Genomic DNA, 19,416 nt, shown 5'->3' with positions numbered 1-19,416 from the left:
CTATAGTTTCCGTGGAGACTCCTACCTCAGCAAGTGGTGAGAAGAGGGGTTTGGAAGAAACAAGAACCTCTAAAGGAGCCAGAAATGGTCTATGGTCAGGGCCCATGCTCACTGTGTCAGGCTCTGGGGTGGGGATGTCATTTGCCAGCTCTGGGGGGATCGAAATGCCTCCCTCTTCCTCCAAAGTCGCTCTTTCCCTCCAGAGGTCTCGTTCTGAGCCCTTCCCCTCAGGGTGCCCACCCCGAGGCCAGGCCTTTTCCCAGGCCTGACAGCTTCAGAGGTTGGTGGGAAGAGGACGGCAGCAGGGAGCAGGGCTAAAGTGATTCCAGAATTGGGCCTTGAGGAGGGAGGAGCGTGTTTTTTACCTGTGGGTGCCGGCCTCTCCCCTTGTTTGCTCTGAGATAGTCAGTCTCGCTCCTGCCCAGGACTGAGGCGGCTGCCCTTGGGGCGCTCCCTTCCCTCCCAGACACCCGGGTAGGACCCGCCATGGCCAAGCTCCCCGGGCCTTTTCTCTGCGGGGCCCTGCTGGGATTCCTGCGCCTAAGTGGTGAGGAGGGCGGGACCGCGGGAAGAGCTGGGTGGCCGAGGCCTGGCTTCCCCGGCTCCTCCTGGGGTCTGCTCAGGCCCGGCGGGCTCAGGGGCTGGGGCGTCAGCTGGGGGTGGGAGGGGGGCGCAAGGAGCCATCGTGGAGGCCCGGAGGGCGGAGGGGAGAGGCAGGCAAGCCGGCAGGCCAGTTCGGCCTCTCGGTGCCAGAGGGTTTAACCACCGCAGGACCATTGTTTTCCTTTCTCTGCTGCACACACCCTCATACCTGGCCCAGTCTCGGCCCTTTTACCCACAAAAACCCGGCCAGGCCGTGGGCCTCTCCCTACCGAAACTTCAGGTTTCAGGACTGGAGGGACTGGGTTGAGGGGAGGGGTTGCGCTCTGGGGAGGGAGCCCCCGGCTTCTAGTGTGATCCCTTGGTGTGGCCCGGACCCTTCAGATCACCGGGATTTGGGTCTCCAGCCCCAGGGCTAGCCGTGGAGGTGACTGTACCCTCCGAGCCGCTGAGCACGCCGGTGGGCAAGACTGCCGAGCTGGCCTGCAGCTACAGCACGTCGGTGGGAGACAACTTCGCCCTGGAGTGGAGCTTTGTGCAGCCTGGGAAGCCCATCTCTTCATCCCATCCCGTGAGCTGAGAGCAACTGTGCCGAGTGGGGTTGGCAGGGAGAGGCAGGAGCCCAGTGGGGTCGGGAGGGGGCGTCTGGGCATCAGTATGCTTGAATGAAGAGGTAAGTGGGCTTTTCCTAGGTATTCTCAGGGCTGCAGTGTGCTTGATCCTGTATCATCCCTTCCTCTCCCATAGCTCCTATATCCAACTCGCCTGTTAGTGCAGTCCTAGTTTCAGTTAATAAACTCATCAACACTAAGGCGTTGTAGTTATTATTAGGATAATATGTTGCCTCTTATAGGACTATTTGCATGAATCCCCCCTATCCCCAGTAGAGAAAGCCATGCTTAACTGAAAGCAATGAATCTAGTTCATCTAGCACCTGGAAGGGGCTGGTGTTTGGGGACAGATAGACCTTTGTGGTTCTAGCTACAGAGTATCAGCCTCCCCGGCTGATGTAAGTGAGGAGCCTCTTATTCCCACTTTTATGAGGAAGGATTGTAGAGTTGACGCCAAGCAGAAAAAGGCACATATGTGTGTTTTCTACCTCTCTCTAGATCCTGTACTTCACCAATGGCCATCTGTATCCAACTGGTTCTAAGGCAAAGCGGGCCAGCCTGCTTCACAACCCACCCACAGGAGGGGTGGCCACCCTGAAACTGACTGATGTCCACCCCTCAGATACTGGAACCTACCTCTGCCATGTTAATAACCCACCAGATTTCTACACCAATGGGTTGGGGCTAATCAACTTTACTGTGCTGGGTAAGGCAGGCTGGGGACCCGTCAGGCACCTGCATACCTGAAAGTTCGCACTGGCCCTGCTAAATCTCCCCATGTCCTCATTTTCAGCCGGAGCACGCAACTGCACTGGGGACCCCAGGGGAAGATATCCCCTTCCCAAGTCTTCTAATCTAGATGGTCATACTCAGACTCCACCCTCCACAGACAGAATCTCCTCCCTCAGGGCCTAGTAACAAAGGGTGTGAGAGAGAAAGCTTTTCCCATATGTGGGGATCTGAGTCATGCCCCCACCAGCTCCACCATGAGGGAATCTCCCATGGGTAGCTAGATTCTATTTCCAAGGTCAATGGCAGAAAAGGGAAGTGACCATTAAAGGAACAAGGGCCCCTGTCACTGAGCACCAACTTCGCGTTCAGAGCTTCCATCTTACCCCAAACTAGAGCCTGGTCAGAGATGAGCAACTAGGAGAAACTATTAAAGGGGCTGGGAACATTTCGATGGAAAAGACAAGACCTAGGATGTGGTGTATGTCTGCTGTATTCAAACAGCTGAGGGACTGTCATGCAGAGGAGAAATTTTCATTTCTCCTTTCAGGCCCAGAGGGCAGGAACTGGATGCAATGGGTGGATATTACATTAACACAGATTTTGGCTCACCATGAGGAAGAATTTTCTAACAATCAGAATTCCCAATAGTGGAAATCCCTTCCTCAGGATGCAGTGGTGTGTGGACACTATTTGGTAGGGGTATTGAAGCAGGAAGTCTATTGCTTAATGGGGGTGGGGTTGGAAGATTGCTGAGGTACTTTCTGTCATTTTTGCAGTGCCTCCCAGTAACCTCTTATGCAGTCAGAGTGGGCAAACCTCTGTGGGTGGCTCTGCTGCCCTGAGATGCCACTCCTCTGAGGGAGCTCCCAAGCCAGTCTACAACTGGGTGCACCTTGGATCCTCTCCTACACCTTCTCCTGGCAGCATGGTTCAAGGTAAGGGCGCAGGGCATCAGGAAGAGGGAACTGGGGATCTGGGCAAGTCTGGTCTCTAAGCCCTAGACACCCCACGTTACTAGTTCCATGACTAGGAGTATGAGGCACACCACTGGACCTTTCCCTGACTCTTCCTTGGCTTTCTGTATTGTTCCCTCCTGTCTGCCTTCCTGCACAGTCTGTGGCTGGTTGATCCTAGAAGCATTTCTCAAGCTAAATATACCCTGATATCCTGGAAGAGAGAGTGGAGGGCAGGGAGCATTCTGATAATTCCCACTTGTCTGCTTTGGGGAGACTCCTTTTAGATTTCTTAAGGCTCATGAATGACTTCCAAACTTCTAAAAGAGGAAACTGAGGCAGAGTAGTCTGGACTGGCTTGAATCTTTCAGCCAATTTCTTTGGAGGAACCACATACCTAAGAGCCTTAGCTTCTCAGCTTTCTCTTGCTGGCTCCAGCTGCCCTGTCTCCGCCCAGTCCTAGCAAACTCCTTTATCAATCCAGACACACCCCCTCACCCCCAACCTCCTGGTGTGTGCTGTGTCTTCTCTAGCAAAGGCAAGCAGCTGAGAAAAGCATTTGGGTCAGCTTAGAGCCACCCCAGAGTATGCAGTTTCTAGCAATCAAAACTTTTACCCCCAACCAGAAGCCCGACATCAGCCAGTAAGCAGCCCACCCCAATTCCACTGCCGGTTTCTAAGCCCTCTATGTGTAGAAAGTCCCCTCAGAAGGCAGCTGTGTAGAGTAGAAAGAGCACAAAAGTTACTGTGGCTTCGGAATTCCTCTCTGGTCACTTCGGACAAATTAATTCCTTTCTCTGAACCAGTTTCCCCACCAATAAAATGAGGTTAGTCCCTTTCTGACAGAATTGTTGTAAGGATGAAGTGAAATGTGCTTTCCTCATAGTAGGTGCTCACTGTGAGTTGAATGAGTGGTGGAACACTTCCTCTTCATCCTCTAGATGAGGTGTCTGGCCAGCTCATTCTCACGAATCTCTCCCTGACCTCTTCGGGCACCTACCGCTGTGTGGCCACCAACCAGATGGGCAGTGCCTCCTGTGAGCTGACCCTCTCTGTGACTGGTAGGGGATGCTGGGCAGACGCCAGACTGGCAGGCTTGGGTTGGGGATGGGGAGGCTGCATGAAGCTGTCTGAGGATGGGCCAAGGAAGGTCTGCGACTCTGAGGGTCCTGTGTCTCTTTAGATCCCTCCAAAGGCCGAGTGGCTGGGGCTCTGATTGGGGTGCTCCTGGGTGTGCTGTTGCTGTCAGTTGCTGCCTTCTGCCTGATCAGGTTCCAGAAAGATAGGAAGAAGAAGCCCAAAGAGACCTATGGGGGTAGTGACCTTCGGTGAGCAGGAGGGCTGGGGGGTGGTGCAGAGAGGGAGGAAAGGGCTTGGGTTAAGTGGGGGCCTACAGCCCTCAAACTCTGACACTGTAAAATGCGTTTAGGGCTAGAGGGTGCTGCTCAGGCCTGAGATTTGGTGGTGACAGCAGTATAACCTATGTATTTGTGTATGTGAGCAAGGTGTACAGGGTGGAGGGGTTGGTTCACAAGCTGGTGCAGGGACAGCTCAGTTTGCAGGAATTCCCTGACCCTCTTCGTACTTAAAAAAAGTTTACTTTTCTGATTCGAAGGCATTTTCATATATACTAACCACCTGGAAGTAGTGAGAGGTGGCTGCTTTGTCCTGAGCCTTCAGCTGAGTTTAGTTCTGTGTGACGCAATCAGAAAAGGAGGGGGGAACCGCCTCTGCCATCCACTGTAGCTGCTAGTCCGGGTCCAGAACTTGCTCAACATTCAGATTGAGGCCCTTTCCTATCCCTCCTAGAGGGGTGTGTGGGTGCTTGGAGGTGGGGGCTGATCTTCATTGTAACCAAAGATCCACAGATGATTCTCATGCACAGTAAAAATTTAAAAGTCCCCAGGTTAGAGGATGGCCGCCTTCCGGAGGATGCTTCTAACGTTCACTAAGAATTTCCCTATATCCATCAGGGAGGATGCCACTGCCCCCGGGATTTCTGAGCAAACTTCTGTGAGGGCTGATTCTAGCATTGGGCTCCTGGAGAGGCCCCCGTCTGCCAGCACTGTGACGACCACCAAGTCCAAGCTCCCTATGGTTGTCTGAGTTCTCCTGAACCTGAGGGTGGTGAAGGGGATGTCAATAATTAAAGTCTTTGGGTACCATATGGACTCCCTCTCCTTCCTGCTAGTATGGCGAATTCTCTAGGCGGCTCAAAGAGTATTACCAGTAGGGGAAGGAAGGAATGAGCTTGAAGTGCGGGAGACGACGCCTTAGGCAGGAAGTTTGGCCGGGTCAAAGGAGTAGGTTTCAACCTAGGTACCTCTCCACCTCTGCCCTCCCCCCGTTCTCCCCCGCTTTGATTTGGTCAAATGAAACTTGTCAAGCTCCGAGCGGTGGCCTTGTGCACCCAAACTCTCTCCTCCCCTCCCACCCCCCCGCCGGCACCCTCTGGACACTTGGACATTCCTCTTTATTGTTCACATTCCAACCCAGCACGGTCACATGCACACACGGAGATTAAAAACCTTCCGGCCACAGCCCCAGGAGCCCTGCGGGGGACGGGACCAGCAGGGGCAGGGGCAGGGGCGGGGCCGCGGAAGACTCCTCCTACCGAGCCTTCCAGGCGCTCGGCGTTTGCATAAACAAGAGAGCTGGAGAGGCTGCTCTCAAGAGTGCGCTAGGGAGAGGGAAGGGGACATCACAGGCAGGCGTGGGGTAGGGACTTCCCTTCCGATCAGAGAAAGGGGCGTCTGACGCCATGAAAACCCTCTTCCCCTCTCTCCTTGCCCCAGGTCCAAAGTCCAGGGCCGAGGCTGGGGCGGGAACGGCACAGAGACGCAGGGCGCCCCTTTCAGCTGCGCACAGAACGAAAGGACTTGTTCTTTTGAGTGTACTTGGGCGACACTTAGGGCGCCCTCCGCAGTGCGCGCGGGGAAGCGCCCGCACCGAGGCTGCGGAGGCAGAGCTGCATGCTGGGTGCGGGGAGAGGTGGGCGAGAAGCAAAAGAAGGAAGATTTGGGAGCACAGGGTTTAGGGCAGGTGGGGGAGGAAGGGCAGATGGGAACCATACTAGACTAGAGACTAACTAAAAGGGCACGGACTCCGCGACGGAGCCCGCCTGGGAGAGGGAATCTCTGGGACGCAGGGGGGCTCCTGAAGCTGGCAGGTTGGTGGGAAGGAGGGGATCACAAACACGGCGGGGAAGTCTCTCGTCACTGCGAAGGGGACGCGGCATCCATCTCTCCTCGGGAACTGAGGAGAGAGAAGGTCTGAGAACCTGTCCTCTCCTGGTACTTTTCCTCCCCCTTCCCTTCTCCCTTTCTGGGCAGGGAGTGCCAGGGGGCCCCAGTAGCCCAGAACCGCCCGCCCGAGTCACTGTGCCGAAATGAGCCCCGCGGCAGGCACGTGTGTGCGCCGCGGCGTGCGTATGCCCCTCGGCCAGGCTTGTGCAGCCAAATGGGGGTGACTGCGTATCTGTGTCGGTCCAGGTGTGTCCCCGTCGCAGACTCAGGCGTCTCGATGTATCAGAAAACCCGCAACGCAGGGTGCATTTCCCCGGCTGGGAGGGGTGAGGACGGGCAGAGGGAAGGGTTGGGGATTTGGTCCCTTTCTCCCACTCACGGCGCCCACCCTGCCGCTTCGGGGTCGTATTCGTTACCTTCGAAAATGCTCAGTTCTTCTTTGGTCCAGGGCGGGGCAGAAGGGAGGGTGAAAAGGGAGAAACAGTGAGCTCTCGGCACACGCAGCACCCTCAGCCTCCTCCCGCCCACCCACCTCACGTCTCGGATTTCTGGTCCCCCACCTTTAGCTCCCTGCACACCCCTCTCCACCCGCCGCCCCCCGCCCCCCATGGTCTGCCCCTGTTCCTTCGGAGGAGGGCTGGGAAAGGACAGCCTCCAGCCCTCCGCCTCCTGCCCGCCTCACCTGGCCTAGTCTCCGCTGGGGCCGCCGCCCGCGCCTCCCCGGGCGCCCCCAGCTCCGCCAGGTCCCCCAGGGCCCGGGCCCTTCCGGCCGCGCTCTCCGCTCTTTATCTTCTTCCGCGCCATGTGGCCCCGGAAACTCGCCTGGATTTTGGCAGCGGCCGCGTTGGCACCAGGATCGTCCAGCGGGATGTCCAGAATGTCGTCGTCCGGCTTGGAGCAGGCGCTCTCCTGGGGGCGGGGCAGGGGGGTTCTTGTGGGGTAACTGGATCGAGATCCCGCGGGGTGGGACAGGAACAGAGCCCTGGGGGATGCAGAGGAGGGCGACGCGGGGGTGGGAGGTGCAGAGAGGGGAGCAGAGCGTGGGGAAGGGATAAGGCAGGGCCGCACTCTGGGGCAGGTGTGTTGGGTGGGGGCAGCGGCAGACGAAGAGGAAGGTTAAGGGCCAGGCGGACACAGTCGCGTGCCCAACTCAGGAAAGAGAATCTCACGGTGGGATGGGATGCAAGAAAGCCAGGCCCACCACCGGCGGCCGAGTTAGGGGAGCTGCAGAGCTGATTGGAGGGTGGGTTTGGAGGAGCAAGGACAACTGCAGCAGGCCCTCCTGGAAGTGGCCCTAGTACCCCTGCTCTCAGAGGGTGCCTCCAGCTCAGAAAGTCCCCTTCCCAGTCCAGGATTCCCTGGGGAGAGGGTGTAGAAGACTCAGTAGGACAGCCCTCTCCCTGAGTTCTCAGTGGGTCAGCCTCCCCTGCCTATGGCTGGAGGCCCAGAGGTTGTTTCCCATTGCTTCCCAGGATGAGCTCAAACACAGAAGACAAGAGATAGTATAGTGTGGAAAAGACAAAGGAAGGAATTATGATGATAGCTACCATTTAGTCACTTACCTTGTTCCAGGTGCAATAACATAGTGTTTTCTAGGCATTATTTTATTTAGTCCTCAAAAATAAAGCTATGACGTACCTTTTTATTGTTATCCTCGTTTACCCTTAATAAAACTAATGATTGGAGTGGACTGAAGATTCAAACCTCTGTATGTCGGAGTCCAGAATATATTTTTAACCCCTACTTTGTAGGATAAGCAAATGAGGCCCAGAAAATGAACCAAGGCTTTACCATTTGCTATGACTGCGTGTTCTTGGGCAAGTTATCTAATCTGTTCCTATCTCAGCTCCTTCATCTGAGAAATCAGGATAATAGTATCCACTTCTATGGGTTGTGGGGAAGAACAAACAGCATGATATGCATAAAGTTTCTGACACAATCTAGTTGCTCAATAAATGGTAGCCATTATGATTGTTTTAAATAATAATAAGTTAATGCAAAATAGTCATTTTCGTAGGCCCAAAGTGGTCATATAATAATTTCACATGGTTCAACCTAATAATAATCCAACTCACCCCTGTGCCCCAAAACAGGTTTCTGGTTCTCTGACAGCCTGCCCTCTTTCCTAGAAAGGGTTAGGGAACTGATGGTATTGATTGTGGAGACAAGGCCCTGGATGGGAGAGATTGAGCTCCTGTGCCCCTTTGTTGCTTAACATTACTCCCAGCATTAGTGAGGGTTGGGATGGGGATGATTACTATGAAGTTGGAAGGTCATTTCTCCTTTGATCTGGCCCTCTGGCTTCTAGAGATTTGTGCTCATTTTTTCCTTGAGGCCTTCCACGGCTTTCACTGTCTCTTTCTTCTAGGACATGAGATGACCAAGGTCTCACATGCGATAACTCAGTTCTGCACATTCCCCCTCCCTGCCCTCACCCATCCAGTTCACAGAAGTGGATAGGAAATGAGTGAGGCTTCAGTGATCACTGTCCTGGCCAGGTTCTGCCCCAGGAGCACAGGTTTAAATTCCAGAAGCCCAACCCCGTAGGTTTACAAATGGCTCCTCCTCACCATGTTTCCCCAGGCTGTCCTCATTTCCTGGGCTTCAGAGTTCTTCCTTTTGTGCTCAAGAAGCCCACGATTGATTTAAACACACTTAAAAGGAGTTAGGAATAGGCGAGTGGTTGTGGAGGGGCCTGACAAACACATTCTTGTCTTTCACAGGTCTAGAGCTCTCTCTGACATCTTATTCCTCACATAAAATCAGAAACAACTCCTTTGGGTTCTTTGATTCTCAGAGCTCAAGTCTTTCTTGGCATATTTTCAGGAAACAGTGAGACTTCTTCTCAAAAAGGGGCAACAAACATAAAAAACCATTCCCGACCCAACTGTCCTTGATGGCCTCACAGGAGGTTGAGCGGAAGGAGGAGCCCTTCTGGGAAGGGGTATCTTCCCCCAACCGTGCTAAGACCCTATCTGCTGTCACCACCCACCCCCAATGGATCCAGAATGGAAACCTGGAACAACAGGCAAAGCCACCCCGACACTCTGCTCTTCTCCAGAATCAGCTCCCTCTCCCTCTAGCTGAATTCTCAGGACGGAGCTGCTAAGTGGCAAAACTGGAAGGAGAGTAAAAGGAATCCAGAAAGGGGCTCGTTGGTCATGATGCCTGGACTGGTGCCTTCCAAAGCCAAGACTGCTGGTGTGTGCCTGAGAGCTCCATCTCAGGGACATCTGGCGGGGGAAGGGAGGAGGTGGTGGTGGAGGAACTGGAAAGAGCACTGGTTGACAAAACAGGAGCCATGGCCTCTAGTCCCAGCTGGACATGTCACTTCACCTCTAAGAGTCTCATTTTCTTCATCCACAACTAGCTCTTGGCCTAAATGAATAAAGTCTCCTTCAATTCCCAAATTCTAATAGCTTTAAGGATTATCCCTGCTGCTGCTTGTTATGTGTCAGGAGGCCCTGTGCTAAGCACTTTGCACATATTACCTCATTTAATCCCCATTTTAGAAGTCAGGATAGAGCCTCGGAGATGTTTGGTAACCTACCTAAGGTCACTTGGCTGACAAATACTGACAGTAACTTGATCGGATTCAGTAGCCTCTGCTGTTAACCACTGCCTTAGGGCTGGTAATTATTTCTATGAATTCGGCTGGACCAAGCCAACTAGACTAAATAAAAGGAGTAGGATCAAAAATATGTTTCCTTGCCTTTTCATATTAAGTGAATACAGGAAAAGTCATACACATGTGGCTATGTAAATCAGCAACTGTAACATGTGAATCAACAGCTCCATCTCAAAAAAAAAAAAAAAAAAGAAAAAGCAGCTCTATTTTCCTCTTCCTCATTTCTGTCTGAGCCTCCTTACCAAGGGGAGAAAGGGAATAAGGCAGGACCAGGCTCTTCCCAAACACCAAGTGAGGCGGTCAGCGAAGAAGGCTCCAGAATGGAAGATGAAGGACTTGCCTCCAGCCCCTCACAGGTACACTGCTCTCTTTACGAGTCCCAGCTACCGTTCAGTACTGAGCACAGCCCTGCCCTTCCCAATCCTCCACCTCATCACCCACCCCTTCTTATTCTTCCTGCCCCCTGCCCAGTTTGAAAATGTCTCTCTTGCTCAGCCCTTTGTCTCTGCAGACCTAGGACAGGGTATGAATTGGGAAAGCTCCTATGTGCTGGGTGCACTGGGATAGTTGTGTATCTGCTTCCTCTGTACCTTTTGAGAGGGCAGCCTTCCCTTTTTAGGGGACATTGATATCAACTATGTCTACCAATCCCTCAGTATGGCTTCCTGGGCACTCAAGAGCACGGTCCTGGGCAAACCAGGGCCTGCAGGCGGGGACTCCACATCCTACCCTAATTACTTCTGCAGACACCAGAGGAGACAAGCTACCTTCCTCCCCTGGCTTCTTGGATAGCTTAGCTTACTCACCTCCTTTCACTGGCCATGCCTCCTGCTTCCCCTTCCCCAGCAATACTGCCCCCGCACTCCTCTCCCCTTTCCCCACACATATCCCAGAGCCCACCATGCATTTATTTTCTCTACTTTATAAAACACTGCTGGGGGTGAGGGGCTCTTCCTCAGTGGAGCTCAGAAAAGTGGAGTCCGTCTCACAACAAAAATTGCTTCCCGAAGCATAATAGGCAAAGGGAAAAGATTGGAAGGAGATACGTTATCAGGGTGTTCTCCAGGGGGAGGGGTGGGATTGGAGATGATTGATTTGTTTCTTTTTTATACTTTTCTTTAGTTTTTATATTTTCTATGATGAGCATATTACTTTTACAACGAGGAAAAAACAGTACAGATTCAGAGGAGAGGTTAAAGTACAGCTATTCGAATCAGACAGGGCTATGCTTGGATCCTGCCTCCTTGGGAAGGAAAATCATTTAATCTTTCTAAACCTCAGTCTGCACATCTGTGAAATAATACCACCTCACAGGGTTGTTGCAGCGATTAAATATAAAGTGCTAGGTACGTGGTAAACATTCACGAGCTGGCAACAGTTATTGATACTAATAAGAGTGAAAATTACAATAGCCACGACTTGCCCCCAAGTGTTCTCTGCCTCTTGGTACCCAGACATAGGGAAGTCTCAACTCTTACAGAACTGGGCTATCCTTTCCTTCCAAACCCCACTTCTTTTTGTTTTTGTACGCCATGGGGTGGAGGGTGGAGAGCAGGCTAAGTCAGTGACCTGTTGTATCATTAGCTGAGTTGACTGAACGAGAATACAAAGACTTTGGAGTAGTCTTTCTCCATATGAAGGGGCTAAAAATAAATAAATAAATACATAAACATAAATTTTATATACATATGACCACTGCCCTCTTCCAGTGAGCCAGGAGGCAGGCCCTGTGCCGGGCGCTTTCGTACCGAGTCACCTTAACAGCAACCCACTTTGGCTTTAGGCACTAGGAGTATCCGGGTTTCCGTGTGGGCGCTGACAAACCGCAGACACTTCCTTCCCTCGCCAGCAGGGCTCTCTCGCGGTCACTGCACCCAGCCCCCTCCAGAGCGAGGCGGCGTTGGGGGCCGGGCCACCCACCGCCCCTCTGCCCCCGAGAACCACATTCACTAGGCTCTTTGCTGCTCGTCATCATTACTAAGCTAACCAATATGAACCGATTATCCCAGCCTGCGCTGAACAGGGCGCTTAGGCGATTGTTGAAGGGTCGTGAGGATCAGCCCGTCCGCCCACCGAGGCGGCGGCAGTGGGATGGGGAATGGGGTGGGGGCTGAGAGTCAGGTGAAAAGGGTCGCCACAGCTTCTCTAGGCGACGGTTTCCAGCATCTCACTGGGGTATGTGTGTGGGGGAAGTTCCTCTTCTCGTCTAACCTCCAGCATCCCTGTTGCAGAGCCCTGCCGAGCTCCCAGTCCAACCTAGACTGCCTGGCTGATCGGCTCTCAGACGCCCCCGCAAGTTGGGGAGCATTTTTCCTAGGGCTTCCAACTCAGGCGGGCGCCTTCCACCACCCACCACCCACGTCTCAGCAGGCACCCCTTTTTGCTCCTAGGTCTTCCGCACCCACTTCCATTCCTTATTCGCCGTCCAGGGGGTTCTCGGGCGCCCCTTGCCCCAGACCCTGCTGAGTGCCCGTCCCCCAGGCCCTCTAACTTACGGTGCAGCAGTCCATGCTGGTGTTGGGGGTCCTTGCCTGGGGCGGAGGGCGGGGGTGGGGTCAGTGTGATGCTGGGAGGGGGCTCTGGGGCTGTGGGCAGCCGGCCGACCCGTGCAGAACCAGCAGCTCGCCTCTCGGGTCCGGTCTCCCGCGCTCGGCTCGGCTCTCGAATGTAACCTGAGCACCGCGGCCGGGAAGCCAATCAGAAGAAGGCTTCGGCAGGGTAGGCGGGGAGAAGTGGAGGGAGGACCACGCCCTCTCTCGCCTCCAGCCCCAACCCCTCCGCCTACACACTTGTATCCATTCCCCCTACACACTCCATCCTCCCAATTTGCCTGCTGCGTGGCAGACTGCCAGGCAGATGTACGCTGGAGTAGGCAGACGGAGGCCCCCGACATCCCTGGCACAAACACACTCACATCTGGGCACAGCACCCTCTCCCGCCCATGAATAGAAAACCACGCGCCCCTCACCCACCTCTCCATATTTCCACAAGCTAGCTAGAGTCCCAAATATGGCTCCCTCTAACTTCCCTCCCCCTCAGTCCGCAAAGAACAGCTCCTTAAGACGTGCGGTAAAAAAAAAGTCCCATCATCACTCCCGCTATAGAACGGAGAAAGCTGTTGGTACACAACCTGGTGATGGGCACGCATGAACAGAAAAGCTCACAAGCCCCTCATGTCCATATATGACACGGCCAGGCTCACTAAAACGTGTCCTTCCAACATGCAGATACTGCAGACACAACCTGCAAAAATAACTGCATAGACCTTGTACGCACACCCTGTGCAGTTCCAGGTAAATGCGGACACCCTGTTATGGGCAGGCATGCACACACACACACACAGGCAATCACCCTGCTCAAGCTGTCTGCATTACATCTCTATTATCTATCTATGGATCCATCATCTATTATCTATCGGTATGCCCTGCACCGAACCAACAAAACCCACTTTGTGTGTGTTTATAATATGTGTACAGATTTGGAAGAAACCCCCTCCCGGCCACTGCTCCTCACACCACAGTCTTCCTAACATCTTGATCTTCTGCCTCAGAATAAGGCAAAAACTGGCCACCCTCACCCTTGCTCCTGGGAAGAAGAAAAATGCCCTAAACCCAAGTATAGGGAATTAGAAGTGATAGGCTCCTTGGGTCTGTGATGAGGAAGGATATGTGCTTGGTGAGAGGCTGATAAGGGGAGATAGGGCAGGAGCATCTGGGAGGGACAGCCTGCCACTTTTGTGGTCACCAACTTCCCCCGACTTGTCAGAGTGATGGAGCTGGCAGTGTGGCATGTTATGTGGGTAGGGTGGGCCTTCTCTGAGAAAACTAGGAGTCTTTCTCAGTTAAAGTCCCAGAGGAAGGAGGATGGAAAGGATGGCTGCTTCTCAGAGCAAAGGAGAGGAAAACACCCTGTGGCTCTGGGTGGGACAGGGGACCCTGAGACTGCACTTCCAGGAATTCCCAGCCACTGGCCAGTCATGGCATGGCTGTTACATGAACGTCCCACCTGAACGTTTGGCCCACAGGCTGTGCTGGCCAAAGGGAAAATGAGTGGGAGGGAAATTCCAGTGTCCACTCAGGATGGGGAAGTCTGAGCCAGCTGAGGCCTGAGCTGAGCTGGATGCTGGCTGGGATTCCAGGGCTTGGGGTGTAGGGGTGTCTCTCCCAGCATGTTTGGGACCCACCCACCCTTGTAACTAAAAATCTGTTCCCCAAGCTGTCTCTGGCACATCCTCCAGCTCCCCACCTCCACCGAATGGCCGGATGTCCTGGCAACTCGGGCTCTTGCATATATGATGGGCACATCTGGGGCCTGAGGTTGTGCCAACTCCTGCTGGACTTCAACTGTAGAATCCAGAGGGGAGAGAAAAGGAGGAGACTTGGGGGACATAGTGGATACCAGGCCTAGACTCTGTGCTTTTCTCTTCCCAAATTAGAGCTGAGGAATTCGGGATTTGGTGAGTTTGCAGTAAAGTCTCCCAAGTTGCTAGGCAACATCCCTCTGCAGGCTGCGCTGCCTCTGGGTCCTTCTTCCTGCTGGTCAGAGCTGAAAGGGGGGGTATCTTTACACTCTCCCCAAACTCCCACACAGGCAGCACAGCCCTTGCCTCTTCCTGAAAGACACCTTTGTGTGGGGTGAGGGTGTCTCCGAACACTGGCAGGCCCATGGGAGAACAGACACAGCACCTGTCAGTCCCATCTGCAAAACAACCATTTCAGCAACAGCCCACTTGCGGCGCCTACGCAGAACTGGCCACAGTGCTCACCCAGGGGGATGGGCTGGCTCTAAGGTGAGGAAAAGACAGAGAGGAAGGCAGAGACTGGAATGGGAAGACAGACATTCACAAACTCAAATACCAGAGGCAGGAGCAGCAACACATATGGCCTCATATAAATGACACATACACATAGACCCAAAGACGCAGACACACACACTGCCCACACATCCACAGAGCCACACACCCCGAGCAGGTTGTCACACACTGACATCCAAAGACATGCTCAGAGGAGGCCCTTTAACCACTGTGGGGCCAAGGCACACACTAGCCCTGGTGAGAGGTCCCTCTTCTGCACCTCTAGGTGGCTGGAGTTTGTCTGCAAGGTGGATTGGTGGACTCTGAGCCTGTGATTCTCAAATAGAGGAGCTAGGAAAAGGGACAGGTGCAGTATGTGATGCCCGGGTCTGGCCCTGCAGGGCTCTGGTCCTTGGCAGAATGATGCCAGGTGACATTTCCCATAGCAGCTTGCCTGGCCTAGGGCCTGGGTGCCACCAGTCAACTTTTGGAGTATTACCTACTAACCAGCTGGGCTTGGACCCTGTAGTTGTCCTCCTTGAGTCTCCTGTACAGTCGCCAGCCCCCATTGCTACCGAAGGGGAAGGGCTGCAGACCTGGAAAGGAGATGAGCTCCAGAAGGGAAGGGCTGGGGTGTGTCGGTGCCGTGGGCTGGTGTCAGCAGGGAGCATGGAGGGAGAGGGTGAAGAATAAAAGCCAAGGCAGGCAGAAGAGGAGATGGTTAGCAAAAGAGAGGCTAAAAGATGGATTAGTGGGAAGCTTCTGTGGTCCAATACAGATCTTTCTTGGGACAGATGGAGGGGGATTTGGAGAGGGTTGGTCCTAGTAAGCAGGGAGAAAAGCCAAGACATGTGACAATCTATTTGCCAATACTTGTGGCTTCCCCTCCTTGGAGTGGGCACTTCCTGAACATAACATCCCAGCTCAAGCCCACAGAGGGACTCCATCATAAGAACGGGGCTGGAAAGTAGGAGGCCTGTGCCTTTGGCGGAGCTGATCTGGGGGCTTCTTAGGTCAGGATTTTACCCATTTGCGTGGAGGGGGTGGAGGTAGCAGGAAATTCAGTTTTCGCTGCAAATATTTCAGCTTTTGCTGTCGTCGTATTTTTAGCAACCTGGTTGGCAGAGGAGGAGCCTGGGTACATTTTTAAAGGGGCCTCTGCCAGACTGAAGGCCTCTTCCCACCCTCACCCCACGTGTCATAAAGGAGAGGAGGAAAAAACACACGGCTCAAGGGGTGCACTCAAATGTAAAACTCAGGTTTGCTGGGCATTAGGTGACCATTAAGTCGTCTCCATCAGTAGTGGCTAGCTGTCATCAGCAACTTTGTCGTTGTTAGCATCGTTAGCAAGAAAAGTAAATATTTCTTGAGCTTCTGCTATGTGCAGGGGTTCTGCTAGGGACACAATGTAGATTAAAGGTTTGATATGATGTACTCGGTAAGATGGGGAAAGAGTCGACACTATTGTGTGACTACTAGGCTAACTCCGAATAGTGCTTTTTACAAAGTGCTTCCCATCCATTATTTAATGTGGTGCTCTTGAGAACTGTGTGAGGAGATATTGGTATTTTTAAACCCTTTTTCTGAGGAGGAAACTGAGGCCTAGAGAGGGTAAGTGGCTTGTTATTTGTCTGACATTAGATCTCTGATGACATGCAGAACTAGCGCTAAAACACAGGAGCTTTGCCTTAGAATTCTGCGTTTCTTTCTTTCCCCTCTAACGTGCTCCTAGCACTTGTACCGGGCTCATTGTAATGGGTTACGGGGTAAACAAATCACACATAGTCTGCTTTCTCTTGGATCTTATAGTCTGATGACAAAAGTACGTATGTATGTGTGTGTATAAAATAAAGTAATAAATGGTAGATGCCAAATGAATGATGCAGATAGTGAATGCTATGGGAGCTGAGGTATGAGAGAAATGATTTGAGAATTTGGGTGATCAAGGAAGGCTCCCTGGATGAGGGTGGTTTGAAGCAAGAGTAGGGCTCAGAGAAGTGAAGGGGACCAGGAGTGGGCAGAAAGACATTTAAGGCAGGGGCAGATACTGTGAGCCATGAACTGCATTTAGTGTCACTGTGAGCTCATGCCACCCCAGCCCAGAGGGGCCCTGAGGACAGCAGTCCTAATCTCCTTCCTCACACACAGGGTTTCATGCCCGAAGCTCTGTGCCTTGCATTCATCTTTGGTGACATATCGAAGCCCAACCAGGACTTCCAGGTCTACACCAGTTGGTGCTCACTCCTGCTCAGCAGCCCTGCTGTTCCTCGGAGTTCTGCACACGCCTGCCCCTTGCTGCTGTGACATGCCAGGCGTCTGCTTCCTCCACTTCCACCTCTTTTGTCCTGGGTCTCAGTGAAGTTCAGAGTCCTTGATGTGGCTGCTCCTTGTTCCTCTATTGCTGCAAACGTCTGCTCGCTCCACACCTCTCCACTGCCCTTTCCCCGGTTTCCTTCCCCACCTTTTCTAATGAGTAAGAGCTAGTGACACCAAGCAGTGTGTGCATCTGCTGGGCCCACAGATCCTACCTGCAAACATCACACCAACACAGCCTTTTAATAACAAGGCAACGACCATTTTATTAACATTCGAATAACAAACTCTGAAACAAACCTAATAATAACCACCTCAGTTTTGTTTTAATTGATTTTTACAAAAACACTTACATGAAATGTAATTTTTACCTTATTCCTTAGTCCATTTAAGGACATATTCTCCTTCTGTGGTTCAGCTGGATAGTCAGATAAAAGAAAGTCCTGGCTCAACCAGCAATGCGTGTCTGGTGATCCAAGGGAAGTTCAGGCCATTCTCCTTGTCACCGTCTATCTCCAGGCAGAAGGTGGGGGAAGCTCTTATCCAGGAGAGGGAGACCCTTTTAAAATCACCCAGACTGAATGTCTCTTGGTGTGCATGAATGTGGTTGGTATCACACTTCTCACACTCCGTGCTGACACTCGCTCTCTGATCTGAGAGCTTAGAGTGGTCCACTGGCCACGGCTGTGCCATTCATTTGGCATTTAACATTTATTGCTCTATATTAATACTTTTTTTAAAAAAACATCTTTTTTTTATTTTAGAAAAACTTAAACATCTACACAAGTAAATAAAGTAGTATATGGTGAACTTCACTGTACTCATCAATAATTCTCAACTCATTACCAAACTTATTTGTATTCCTTATGATTCCCCCGTTATCATTTCATTCATAGATATCTAAGCATATATGTCTGAAATATAAAGACTCTTTAATACTTATTTTTTAAAGCTATGCTCATTAGACCATAAGTTCCATGCGGAAAGACTCTGGAGAGTCAGAGAGCATGGCGATGTTTCCCTGAAAACTGCTGAGAGTAGATGTTGAGTGTGCTCACCACGCACACACTCCAAAAATGGTAACTGTGTGTGGCGATGAATGTGTTCATTAATTTAATTGTGGTAATCATTTCACAGTGTATGCATATATCAAATCATCACATTGTACACTTTGAAAATATACAATTTTTTTTGTCAATCATACCTCAATAAAGCTTGAAAAATATGAAATGTAAAAAAAATAAGGAAAGTTATCAGAGCTGTTTTCTTTCTTTTTTTTTTGAGACAGACTCTCTTTCTCTTTCCTGTGCTAGAGTGCCATGATGTCAGCCTGGCTCACAGCAACCTCAAACTCCTGGGCTCACGTGGTCCTCCTGCCTCAGCCTCCTGAGTAGCTGGGACTACAAGCACATGCCACTACACCCAGCTAATTTTTCTATTTTTAGTAGAGATGGGGTCTTGCTCTTGCTCAGGCTGGTCTTAAACTACTGAGCTCAAGCGATCTTGCCGCCTTGGCCTCCCAGAGTGCTAGGATTACAGGCATGAGCCACAGCACCCGGCCCAGAGCTGTTTTCTTTACCACTATAGCCTTAGCACAATGTCTGGAACATAGCGGATACTCAGTAAATATTTTTTGAATGATTGAATGAATAATGGGGAGGATGAATGTCAATGACATGTCAAGAGGAAGCAAGGGGTAGGGAAAGTGCATACTGTTGTGGCCAGGCATGACCTCATTTGCAACAGGCCACGCTTCTGTTAGAGGGCCAGGTATATCTTCAGCAACTTAGAAGGTAGGCCTTAAACAGAGAGGCATCTCTTCATTTTTCTGAGATTTAGTCTCAGGGCTTCCATTTTGAGGAGCTGAGATGTAGAGGCGTGTTCCTCCGAAGTCCATGATGAGGTGGCCTCTTTTCTGGGAGCAGCTTGGGAGATGGACCATCACAGGGTCTGAAAGCCGGGAAGGAGCCATGTCTGTCCCCGTTTATCTAGTTTAATGTTACTCTCTGTCTAGTTCCATTTGAATGTTTCCTTCCTTTAGCTTGGCTAAGCATTTCCACTGTGTCTTTGCTGTGCAAGCGGACATTCCAGGAAGAGTTATATACTCGGCCTCAGGCCAGAGAGGCCAAGGTGGGGCAGGCAGCTTGGTGGCAGCAATCCTTAGCGAGGGATTGCAAGAGGAAGCCGGCACTCAGGTTTGTGGTCTTGGTGCCTTGTTCCACTTGGACATTCTCTTTCCAGTGCTAATCTTGGAGGGTTTTATTTTTACTTAGAAAGGTAGGACATTTCTTTTGTTGAGTTGTCTGACATGGTTGATCCCAATTCCCTTAAATAAGTTCATATGCTAATTACTTCCACCTACCAGGCCTGTTGGGTGGATGAAAACCAGCCTGTCATTGCTGTTTATAAGGAATTAAGGGCCGAACACCTATTTAAACCAATCCAGATCAGCCACCTGGCTAAAGGTGGTGTTACCAATAATCATCTTCTACTGAATTTTCATATGAACTTCTCATAGGAAGTGTTGATATATTCTGAAGTT

At 51.9% G+C, this 19,416-nt stretch overlaps 2 protein-coding genes across 3 annotated transcripts; one reads left to right on the top strand and one right to left on the bottom strand.

The window, feature by feature from the left end:
* Nucleotides 1-484: 484 nt before the first annotated feature.
* On the top strand, nucleotides 485-5,061 carry VSIG2 (V-set and immunoglobulin domain containing 2). The gene is made up of 7 exons (XM_012660782.1): nucleotides 485-547; nucleotides 1,014-1,171; nucleotides 1,710-1,917; nucleotides 2,720-2,878; nucleotides 3,838-3,957; nucleotides 4,080-4,224; nucleotides 4,870-5,061. The coding sequence occupies exons 1-7, from the start codon at nucleotides 487-489 to the stop codon at nucleotides 5,000-5,002; spliced, it is 984 nt and encodes a 327-aa protein (XP_012516236.1). The 5' UTR covers nucleotides 485-486; the 3' UTR covers nucleotides 5,003-5,061.
* A 291-nt stretch (nucleotides 5,062-5,352) lies between these two features.
* On the bottom strand, nucleotides 5,353-12,420 carry NRGN (neurogranin (protein kinase C substrate, RC3)). Of its 2 annotated transcripts, none has more exons than XM_012660781.1 (4): nucleotides 12,265-12,420; nucleotides 6,824-7,050; nucleotides 6,558-6,578; nucleotides 5,353-6,151 (listed from the first exon to the last, which is right to left on the bottom strand). In XM_012660781.1, the coding sequence occupies exons 1-2, from the start codon at nucleotides 12,277-12,279 to the stop codon at nucleotides 6,829-6,831; spliced, it is 237 nt and encodes a 78-aa protein (XP_012516235.1). In that variant the 5' UTR covers nucleotides 12,280-12,420; the 3' UTR covers nucleotides 5,353-6,151; nucleotides 6,558-6,578; nucleotides 6,824-6,828. The 2 variants fall into 2 exon arrangements, with proteins under 2 accessions (XP_012516235.1, XP_012516234.1); XM_012660780.1 differs by having other exon boundaries at nucleotides 6,558-6,575.
* Between the last annotated feature and the right edge of the window lie 6,996 nt (nucleotides 12,421-19,416).

This window comes from Propithecus coquereli, unplaced genomic scaffold (assembly GCF_000956105.1).
Source record: "Propithecus coquereli isolate 6110/MARCELLA unplaced genomic scaffold, Pcoq_1.0 Scaffold678, whole genome shotgun sequence".
Lineage (NCBI taxonomy): Eukaryota > Metazoa > Chordata > Mammalia > Primates > Indriidae > Propithecus > Propithecus coquereli.
Note: the sequence above shows the minus strand (reverse complement) of the source record. Positions and strands in the feature narration are given on the sequence as shown.